General features: G+C 53.8%; 1 protein-coding gene across 1 annotated transcript in view; it reads left to right on the top strand.

The window, feature by feature from the left end:
- LOC123110954 (chaperone protein ClpC2, chloroplastic) overlaps window positions 1-11438 on the top strand; it is a 25873-nt gene that overhangs the window by 10017 nt on the left and 4418 nt on the right. The window contains exons 3-9 of the mRNA XM_044531609.1: window positions 4078-4193; window positions 4290-4412; window positions 4489-4674; window positions 5659-5874; window positions 6030-6247; window positions 6612-6687; window positions 6767-6856. Of these exons, the coding sequence (XP_044387544.1) occupies window positions 4078-4193; window positions 4290-4412; window positions 4489-4674; window positions 5659-5874; window positions 6030-6247; window positions 6612-6687; window positions 6767-6856 (1025 nt within the window). The remainder of the gene's footprint in view (window positions 1-4077; window positions 4194-4289; window positions 4413-4488; window positions 4675-5658; window positions 5875-6029; window positions 6248-6611; window positions 6688-6766; window positions 6857-11438) is intronic.

Below are 11438 nucleotides of genomic sequence, written 5' to 3'. Positions count from 1 at the left end.
TCCACCTCGATCGCGTCCTCTGCACTGCTGATTGGGAAAAGCTACACGGCGAATGCCACCTCCGATGCTTGGCCTCGGTCGTTTTTGACCACAGCCCCCTCTACCTCGACTGCTCTCCCCTGCCCCCCGCGCAACGACGCTTCCGCTTTGAGGACTATTGGACACGCATCGCCGGCTTCCAAGATGTGGTCGCATCCGCTTGGAACTCGGTCGACGACGTCGACCCCTTCCGCCGCATCATGCGGCGCATGCAGACCACGGCGCGCAGGCTCACGAGCTGGAGCGCACGCACCATGGGTAACATCCGAGACCGGTTGGCGATCTCTCGCGAGCTGCTGCTATGATTCGATTCTGCCCGGGAGCTCCGGCAGCTGACGCCTCACGAGGACTGGCTCCACAGGCAGGTCAAGCTCTCCTACCTCGGCCTCGCTTCGCTGGAACGCACCCTGGCTCGACAGCGCGTGCGTATCGCGACCCTCAAGGACGGCGATGCGAACACGTCCTTCTTCCATCGCCAATGCACCTACCGCAAGCAGAAGAACCGGATACACGCCCTGGTGGTTGACGGCGCCGTGCTAACTGATCCCGACGACATGGCCGCGGCAACCTTCGCGCACTTCGACTCCCTTCTTGGCACTGATCGACCCCGTGACTGTGCCCTCGACCTTCAGCACCTCATCGAGCCTGCCAACCTCGATGACCTTGATGCTCCCTTCACCGAAGATGAGATTTGGCAAGCGGTGAAGCGCTTGCCAGCACGCAAGTCGCCAGGTCCGGATGGCTTCACCACGGAGTTCCTACGCTCCTGCTGGTCTGTCGTCAAGCACGACCTCGTCTGCGTCTTCCAGCAGCTCTATGCGCTCCGGGGACGTGGGTTCAGCTGCCTAAACCAGGCGCTGGTTACGCTGATTCCCAAGCGCGCCGACGCGGCCAGCCTGGGTGACTATAGGCCGACCAGCCTAATCCACCTCGTGGCCAAGATCTTTGCGAAGGTGTTGTCCCTTCGCCTTGCGCCCAAGCTAAACGACCTGGTCAGCCCCATCCAGAACGCATTCATACCCGGTCGCAGCCTCCACGACAACTTCACGCTGGTCCGGCAATTGGCATGGCTTCTTCACCATCTGGGCGCCCCGCGCATCCTCCTGAAGCTCGACCTTGCGCGGGCCTTCAACTCCGTGTCATGGCCGTTCCTCTTCGAGACCCTGCGCCGCTACGGGTTTAGCAATCGCTTCCTTGGCTGGATCGCTATTCTCCTGTCCTCCGCGAGCACTAGGATCCTCCTGAATGGTGAATGGGGTTCCATGACCGGCGATTTGGTACCGCTGTGGGCTGCGCCAAGGCGACCCCGTCTCGCCGCAGCTCTTTGTGCTTGCCGTCGACACACTGGGATGCCTCTTTCACCGTGCTGCCGCGCTCAACGTCCTGCAACAGCTACACCCTCGCCGCACGATCCCGATCATCTCCCTGTATGCGGATGACGTCATCCTCTTCTGCCACCCCTCGGCCGGCGACATGCTCGCTGTCCGGGAGATCCTGCAGCTCTTTGGCCGAGCGTCAGGCCTGCGGGTCAATTTCCAGAAGAGCACCACCACGGTGATCCGCTGCGAGGAAGAGGAGATCGGCCTGGCCGCTGAGGCCCTGGGCTGCCCGCTCGCCGAGTTCCCTATCACCTATCTGGGAATCCCCCTCACCCTCCGATGCCCAACCGCCACTCAACTCCAACCCCTCGTCGACCAAACTGCCGGGAAGCTGCCCACCTGGAAAGCCCACCTCATGAACAAAGCCGGACGCCTCGCCTTTGTCAAGGCCGTACTAAGCGCGATCCCCATACACCAGCTCCTGGTGCTCGCGCCCCCAAAGAAGATCATCAAGCTCCTGGAGAAGATTCAGCGAGGATTCCTTTGGTGGCAACTGCCATGTTAATTGGCGGCGGGTATGCCGCCCCACCCCCCTTGGTGGTCTCGGCATACACGATCTCGAGCGCACGGGCATGGCCTTGCGCACCAGATGGCTTTCGCTTGCCCGCACCGATGACAACAGAGCTTGGGCTGGCCTCGACCTGCAGTTCACTAGCGAGGAACGCGCCTTCTTCTTCGCATCCACCACCATGATCATCCGCAATGGCCAGCACGCGCTGTTCTGGGAGGACTGTTGGATCAATGGGCGCTCCATCTCGGAGATCGCGCCCCAACTGTATGCTGCCGTCCCCAAACATCGCCGCAAAAACAGAACGGTGGCGGATGCCCTACAGGCGCACAGACGGGCTTCTGACATCCAGGGCGTCATTGGCATCCAGGAGATTGGTCAGTACTTGCTAACTTGGCGGGCAATCGAGTCCATCACCCTGCAATGGACGTGGAACGCGTCAGGAACATACACAGCGCAGTCCGCCTACCTTGCCACTTTTCAAGGCTCGACCCACTGCCCCGCATGGAAGCTCACATGGAAAAGCTGGGCCCCCCGCGCGTGAAGTTCTTTCACTGGCTCGCTAACCTGGAACGCTGCTGGACGGCCGACCGCCTTGCTCGCCGTGGGCTGCCGCACCCAGCCCGCTGCCTGCTCTGCGATCAAGCGCCCGAATTGATCCACCACCTGTTCCTGGCATGCCCCTTCTCCAAGCTGGTATGGCACGAAATCCTCTCCTGGCTGCGTCTTACATGCAACCCGCCGGATGGCGAGGACTCCCTGACCGATTGGTGGCGCACGGCACGACAGGCCACGCCCAAGCCGATGCAAAAAGGCCTCTCCACCGCGACGCTGCTGATTCCTTGGATGACCTGGAAGCATTGCAACGAATGCGTCTTCGACGCAGCAACCCCATCGGCAAACACTCTGATCGCGAGGATCAAGGACGAAGCTGCACTATGGGCAACCGCGGGCGCACGAGGATTTTGTGTCATCCTCCCCCCATCGTGGGATGTCCACTGATCTCTCATTTTGCCTGTAACCCTGCCTCTTAGGAGGTTGTAACAAACTCTTTTCCTTTTCAATACAAAGAAACACAAAAGTCTTTTGCGTTTTCTCAACAAAAAAAATGCATATTTGATTATGGTGACCATCTCTCATTCCATTACGCTTCCATCTAGGATGATTGAAGCGGAGGTAAAGCATGTTCTCTTCACACTTCTAATTGCTACTGAGCTTTTTCATGTTTCTCACCAACTATTAAGTCTAAATTTTGTCCGTTGGCCGGTTGGCCCACACAATTGGCTAGCTACCTGACTACTTTAAGTTACAACTTAAAAGTATTTTTGTTTTGAGAAAATCTGGAAGCCTTTTGTCTCGATAGATACAAGAGGTCATTTACAAGCCTATGGCTAGGCCTATGCCAAGCACAACAACTCAACAAGCACCACACCCCTATGAGCTATCTTCTGCCCGTAGTGACGCTTGGAGCTAGCCTCTCCTGCTGTAGCCCGTAACTATGCTTCTGCAGGATGGTATGGGGCAGCAAGGTGATGCAGGGCCTCTCCCCGTTGAGGATGGCAGCATTTTGCTGCTTCCAAAATCCACCAACTATGCATTAGGCGTGGTGTAGTGCAGTCAACGGCCAGTTACTGAGTCGCCACCAGCCAACGAAGTTCTCCAGCTATCAGTAAACATACAAGTCTTGGACAATCTGTAGGATTTCAAATTGGTTAAGTGATCCAAGCTGATCCAGCTGGAACAGACACCACAATGATTGTGACCGATAATTTAAATTTTGCTACAGCAGCCATTCTATGAATTCACACTCTCCTCATTCCCATTATGCTGTTTTCTGAAGGGATTGTAGTTGAACTCACCAACATATGCTTTAGTGCATCGTATTATGTTGACACTTGCACTTGCTAAAGTGCTACATGAACTAAAAGTCTTAATTTTGAATTTATAACGGGATACATGGATGTATTTTTATCATGCACTTCATTATTTTGGTTTCCCAATATATAGTTTTTCAATAATGGACATCCTTATATTCCTTATGTGAATTCTTCCCTCTGTTTTCATGATGTGGTGCATCTGTTTTGTCATTACATTTCAACAAACTGCTTAGAAGGTTCCTGTTTTCTGGAGCTGATACCCTCATCTTTCCAGGACACAACTATATTGGGTCCGAGCACTTGCTTCTTGGATTGCTTCGTGAGGGGGAAGGGGTGGCAGCTCGCGTACTTGAGTCTCTTGGTGCTGACCCCAGCAATATTCGTACCCAGGTAAGCTATATCTGAGATTGCTCTCGCCTCTTTGAAAAGCAAGTCTTTTTTTCTTCTTCCTTTTATCTTGTTTTCACAAATGTTATGCATCTATAGGTTGTCCGGATGATTGGTGAGACAACAGAAGCTGTTGGTGCTGGAGTTGGGGGAGGGAACAGTGGTAACAAGATGCCGACACTTGAGGAGTATGGGACTAATTTAACAAAATTAGCCGAGGAGGTAATATTTTCATTTTACTACGACACAATAGGTGCTAGTTCAGGCCTCTAATTGTTAAGTCCAATAATATCTGTAGGGAAAGCTAGATCCTGTTGTTGGGAGGGAACCACAGATTGAACGTGTCGTACAAATTTTGGGCAGAAGAACCAAGAACAATCCCTGCTTAATTGGAGAACCTGGTGTTGGGAAAACAGCTATTGCAGAAGGGCTTGCCCAACGCATTTCTAGTGGCGATGTGCCTGAGACGATAGAGGGGAAGAAGGTATACCTTGGTGCTTTAGTGCAGTTGTATACCTTGTTGCAATTCTTATATGTTGATCCTAATATTTGCTCTGTTAATTGATTCTGGCATTCCTGTGAAGTGTTCACCCAGTAGATTAGGTGTATGGCTCTCATTGTATTTCTACTACGTTTGATTACTGCCTTGTGTTTGGTTTATCCATGCTGTTCTGCTTGAGCTTGTACGTTACTATGACAAATCATATTTTTCTTTTAGTGGAACAACATAATTTTCGAGCAAGTGTATATCCAATTTCTTTAATTATCTATGCTGATGCAGAGACTTACAAGCAAAATTGCAGAACTTGTGTGCACGTCTTTTGGACAAATAATAAGGGTAACATGTGCAATTAACTCCACTGGCTGGTGTATGCAATCAACTCCACTGGCTAGTGTATGCAATCAACTCCACTGGCTGGTTCATAGATCTCAGAGGAAAGGATAGAAAAGACTTACCAGCATGGTTTAACTCCTTCATTTAAGCACATGCCTTAGTTGTACTCTCTTCTTTTGGGCATAATGCCTTGTCATAGCTAGATAGTAGATGGTCTTTTTTAAGTTATGTACATTCATACAAACTACAATTTTCTTTTAATCACAGTAGGGAAATCTACCGTTTTCCTCAAAAAAGGAAAAAGCCGTACGAAATCAGCTTCACAATTGGTTAATGACACAAAGGAAAATTTAAATAATTATGTGTTCAAAAATTACTTACGTGCGATATCTGTCATGGGTGCATATTAGGGGCCATAGTCCTGACTACCAAGGTCCATGCCCCGCAATCTGCACCAGTCAGATGTGGACCTTTTGGGACTACGATCCCTAATCTGCATCAATGACATTATTTGTACTATACTTCATACTTATCACTTTTTGTGTGTGTGTGTTCCCGCATTGTTTTGAAAAGATTGGAAGGAAATCATCCTAATCTGCACCTCTTATATGTTGATCCTAATATTTACTACAGGTCATTACCCTTGATATGGGACTTCTTGTTGCTGGTACGAAATACCGTGGAGAATTTGAAGAACGGTTGAAGAAACTGATGGAAGAAATCAAACAGAGCGATGAGATAATTCTCTTCATCGATGAAGTTCACACCCTCATAGGAGCAGGAGCCGCCGAAGGTGCTATTGATGCTGCTAATATTTTAAAGCCAGCATTAGCAAGAGGAGAACTACAGGTATGTCGATGAGATTACTTGGCACCGTATTGGGACACAGGGCTAACAATCTGCTTTCTTATGCTAAACATTTTAGTACCTGGTATTATTCCATCAAGCTGAATCTGTAGTTTCTTTTGCTTTTACTGAACCTTTTTTACAACTAACCTTCTCAGTGTATTGGAGCCACCACACTTGATGAATACAGGAAGCATGTTGAGAAAGACCCAGCATTAGAAAGACGTTTCCAGCCAGTAAAGGTACCGGAACCATCAGTTGATGAGACCATAGAAATTCTCAGAGGGCTCCGGGAGCGATATGAGATCCATCATAAACTTCGTTACACTGATGATTCTTTGATTGCAGCTGCTAAGCTATCTTATCAATATATCAGGTATGTGAACTATGAGATAGAGTCTATCACCTTAGCTGGTCATGCTAATATTACAATACAACTTACCAAGTAGTTTATGATACAAATTGAACCTGTGCTTCAACCAAAATGTGGCTGAGATTCCAAATTAAAAGGTCAAATTTTTGTTGACAGTTAATAGCTTAACATAACCATCAGAGTCCACAACATCAATACTTAGAAAACCAAATGAGGAGCATATATGCTCTGTAATGTAATTATGATATTCTCAGGCTTCAAAAGCATCGCAGAGAAAAATTATACTATGTTTCTTGTCCGAATCTCATATACAACTTGGCTGCTATCCTGTATCCTTTTAATATCTGGCGAATTGTTTTGTTTGCAGTGATCGTTTCCTCCCAGATAAAGCAATTGATTTGATTGATGAAGCAGGTTCACGTGTTAGGCTTCGACATGCCCAGGTAGAGAATGTGTTTAAATGTTGGCCTTTTCTATTTTCTGCACGCCCCGCACAAAATCTAAACAGAATCACTTATGCAGGTTCCTGAGGAAGCCAGAGAGCTTGACAAGGAGCTTAAGCAAATAACGAAAGATAAAAATGAAGCTGTCCGTGGCCAGGATTTTGAGAAGGTATCAGCCTATGGTGGACTACTATATTTTGAATTCTCTACCGAAAAAGGCTCACGCCCCGCTTTATAGATAAAGCCAATGCCAAAGCCAACATCCACAAGGTTCACACCACCAAGGTACACACACACAAACAAAGTCCAGGAACAAACAAGCATCAAGGGTTAGTGCTGAGGGCACAGCTCAACAAGCCCAAGACACACACAAAAAGCGGCACACACGCCGGGAGAGAGACGCCTCTAGTCGGGCTCCGGGGGAGGCGGCGGGAGCGGCGGTGCCAGGCGGGAGGCCAACGAACGAAGGTCGGAGAGGAGTCTGTCGATGGCATCCCGGTCCGGAGGGCGGCTAAGCGGCCGCCAGAGCTGCAAGTAACCACACATTTTGAAGATGGAGTCAGTCGCACGTCGAAGAGGCACCTTCTGAATGACAAGCTTATTGCGAACCGTCCACAACGTCCAAGCCAGCACCCCAACGCACAGCCATCTAATATGTCTGTAGCGTGGATGGGAGGCCTGGATTTCCGCAAGCAAGTCGGGGAAGTTGTTATTACACCACTGTCCCCCAACCGTTTCGCGAAAACACGCCCATAGGAACTGTGCCGTGCAACAGGAGAAGAAGATGTGATTGGCATCCTCCGCCGTGTCACATAGGGGGCACATCCCATCCCCAGGCCCATGGCGCTTGAGGACCTCCACGCCGGACGGGAGGCGGCCGCGGATCCATTGCCACAAGAAGATCCGGATCTTAAGTGGGAGGCGGATGTCCCAGATAAGGCCGAAAGGCACCGGGGCAACTGATGGGGCAATAGCCGCGTAAAGGGACTTGGTGGAGAAGCGGCCTGAGGAATCCAGACGCCAGGAGATGGCATCCGGAGAGTCAGCCACGTCCATAGGCAACAAGGCGATGTCCTGGAGGAGGACATCCCAAGCAGCCACCTCGGCAGGGCCAAAAGGACGACGAAACGCGAGGCGCCCTAAGTCAATAAGGGCCGCCTCGACCGAGACCCGAGGGTCAACTACAATGTCGAAGAGGATGGGGAACCGGGCGGCCAGGGGGGAGTCCCCTACCCAACTATCAAGCCAAAACAAGGTCGAGGCGCCAGAACCCACCGAGATGGAGGTGCCTATCCTCAGGACTGGAAGCAGCTGGACGACTGCCTGCCAAAACTGGGAACCGCCCGAGCGCTGGCAGAACGCCAGAGGCTGGCCACGCAGGTACTTGTTCCGGATGATAGTCAACCAAAGGCCTCCCTCCCCATTGGCAATGCGCCATAGCCAGCGGGTGAGGAGGGCGATGTTCATGCGCCGAGAGGACAAAATCCCAAGACCACCTTGGTCTTTGGGTTTGCAGATGTCTGGCCAGCTGACCATGTGATATTTCTGTCTGCCTGCCTCGCCAGCCCAGAAAAATCTGGCCTGGTACTTGGCGATCTCCTGATGAAGGGTTTCATGAAGACTGTAAAAGCTCATGAGGAACCACAGAAGGCTGGCAAGCGACGAGTTGATAAGGATCACACGTGCCGCCTTCGACAGCCAGCGCCCTTTCCAGGGCTCAACTCGGTGCTGCATACGGGTCACCGTGGGGCGGAGGTCCGCCACGGTGAGGCGCGAGTCGCTAATGGGGATCCCCAGATAGGTCGTGGGAAAAGATCCCAGCCGGCAGTTAAGCCGATCGGCAATGGACTGAGCGTCCTCATCGGGGTAGCCGAGCACCATCACTTCGCTCTTGTCAAAGTTGATGGTCAGGCCCGACATTTGCTGGAAGCACAGAAGGAGGAACTTCAGGTTGGAAATCTCGAGGGCGGATCCCTCCGTCATAATAATGGTGTCATCCGCGTATTGGAGAAGGGTCACCCCTCCCCCTCCAACAAGGTGCGGGACCAAGCCTTGGATATGCCCCGCAGCCGTGGCCTTAACTAGGATGGCGGCCAGGGCATCGACAACCATGTTGAACAAGAACGGCGAGAAGGGGTCCCCCTGCCGAACCCCACAAAGGGTAGGGAAGAAGGGTCCAATCTCGCCGTTGATGTTCACCGCAGTCCGGCCGCAGGAGACAAGCTGCATGACGCGGGTCACCCACCGATCGTCAAAGCCCTTGCGAAGCAGGACTTCCCTCAGGAACGGCCAGTGGACCGTGTCATAGGCTTTGTGGAAGTCCAGCTTAAGGAAGACCGCCCTGTGGCGCTTCAGACGAACCTCGTGGAGCACTTCGTGGAACACCAACACCCCATCCAGGATAAATCGGCCTTGAATGAAGGCGGATTGGTTCGGGTGGGTAATAGTGTCCGCAAGGAGGGTCACCCTATTGGCGTACCCCTTCGCCAGAATCCTAAAGATCACATTAATAACTGTGATGGGGCGGAACTGGCGGATATCGGCGGCACCCGGGACCTTGGGGATGAGGGTCACCACACCATAGTTAAGGCGCCCCAAATCCATGGTACCAGAGTAGAATTCCTCAAAGAGAGCCATGACCTCATGCTTGATGGTAGGCCAGAACGTCTTGAAGAAAGCTACAGGTAGACCATCAGGTCCCGGGGCCGAGGAGGGGTTCATCCCCTTAATGGCAGCGAGGACCTCGTCCTCACTGAAAGGAGCAACCAAGGCCGCATTGGCTGCAGCCGAGACTCCAAGCGCCCCCGACCAAATGTCGGGGGCAAGGCTAGCCCCACCACGCGGGGTGGGGGTAAATAAGGCCTTATAGAAGCCATCCACATGGAGGCGGATGGCCGCGGGCTGCACTAACTGCGCATCTCCATCCCACAGGCAGTGGATGGAGTTGCGACGGCGCCGGCCGTTCGCAACCGCCTGGAAGTAGGCGGTGTTTGCGTCGCCCTGAAGCACCCATCTCTGGGTGCCCCGTAGGCGCCAGTAGGCCTCCTCGTCCGTGTAGATGAGGGATAGCTGGTCCTCTAGGTCGTAGCACAGCAGCCACTCATCCGAGGAGAGCCCGGTCGAGTCCGCGCGCGCATCCAAGGCTTGAATCGCCACAAGGATGGAATTCTTGCGCTCTCTCAGGTCCCGGCCAAGATTAGCCCCCCAACCCTTCATGAACTGGCGGGCTAACTTGGCACAAAAGTGCCAAGTGTCGACCGCGGACATGGCGCGATGGGGTGCCGACCTGGCGAAGATCCAGCGGGCGACGACGGCCTCCCGGAAGCCCGCCTGGTTGAGCCAGAAGCTCTCGAACCGGAACCGCGACGGGGAGGGAGGGCGCTCGTCAACCGTGGAGAGGAGAAGGGGGACATGGTCGGAACCAATCCGGGTGACCGCCCGGAGCGATGCCAGGGGGCATCGCAATTCCCACTCCGGGGAAACTAGGACACGATCCAGCATGGATTGTGTCGGAATAGCTTGCCGGTTGGTCCAAGTAAATCTGGCACCAGTCCGGTCAAGCTCACGGAGCCCCAGCTCCGCGATCCAATCGTTGAAAAGCTGCATCCGGGGGAAATTAACCCGGGAATTATTCTTCTCGTCCGGCGAACGGATGAGGTTGAAGTCGCCCCCCACCAAAACAGGATGTGGGGAGTTGGAGATCTTCAGCTGCAACTCGGCAAGGAAGGCCGGGGAGCGGCGGTGGTCAGCCGGACCGTAGACCGCAATGACCTCCCATTTGAAGTTCAAAGCCCGCTCGAAGATCTCCATGCTAACGAAAAACTCCCCTCTATCCATGCCGCCCACCTCGAAAGTGGCATCTTTAACCCCAAGAAGGATGCCACCCGAGTGGCCTGAGTTCCCGCTAGAAGGGAGCTAGTGCCACGCGAAGAGGTGGGGGCTCAGATGTTCCAGCTCCTGTAGGGAGAACTCGACTCTAAGGGTTTCTTGGATGGCAATAATGTCAATATGTTCGTCCCGGATGTACTCGATGAGCTGGCGGCGACGGCCGTCATGGCCGAAGCCGCGGAGGTTCCAGAAAAGGGCCCTCATCTAAACCCCCATCGGGGGGCTGCTTGACCCCAAGACAAGAGAGGCGCTTTGCGCGCGAAGGGCGGCCGTGCGAGACCGAGTGCGACCACGGATGATCCCGTCGGCCTCCAGAGGGGTCGGAGCTGGAGGCCGAAGCAGGCGGGCACGAGACTCGGCCAGCCTGCCGTCGAGGATCTCCCGGGCCCTGATGGCCTCAATCTGATCTAAGGGGGGCCCAACCTCCCCCCTGAAGACAATGGCCGAGTCGTTGGCCACCTTAGCAAGGTGGCCAAGGGGAGCGGCCTCGAGAGCAGAAAAGGAGCAACGAGAAGAACTGGGAGGTACGGGATCCACACCTGACTCAAGGTTCCGCACCGCGGCGCGGAGCTCCGCCCGCTCGGCGACGGAAGGAGCAGGAGAGTCGCCCGGCCGTGACGCCTCCAGGCGGGCGCTGCGGCGGGAGGACGTCACCGGCGTGGAGAAGGACCGGGGTCTCCTGGTGTACGCCACCGTCGGAGGGGGGTGCACGGAGGCCGTGGAGGCGACGTCCACCGTCGGCGAGGCGGCCGGGGAAGCCGGCGAGGCGGGGGTGAGGCAGGCCGGCCCCAACGCGGGGAGGGGGGCGGGTGACCCCAGGGACTCCCCCACCGCTGCTCCTGATGGTGAAGAGATCAGAGCAG

The sequence above is a fragment of the Triticum aestivum genome, chromosome 5B, assembly GCF_018294505.1.
Source record: "Triticum aestivum cultivar Chinese Spring chromosome 5B, IWGSC CS RefSeq v2.1, whole genome shotgun sequence".
Taxonomy (NCBI): Eukaryota; Viridiplantae; Streptophyta; class Magnoliopsida; order Poales; family Poaceae; genus Triticum; species Triticum aestivum.
The sequence above is the reverse complement of the archived record's forward strand: the minus strand, read 5'-3'. Positions and strand labels throughout refer to the sequence as shown.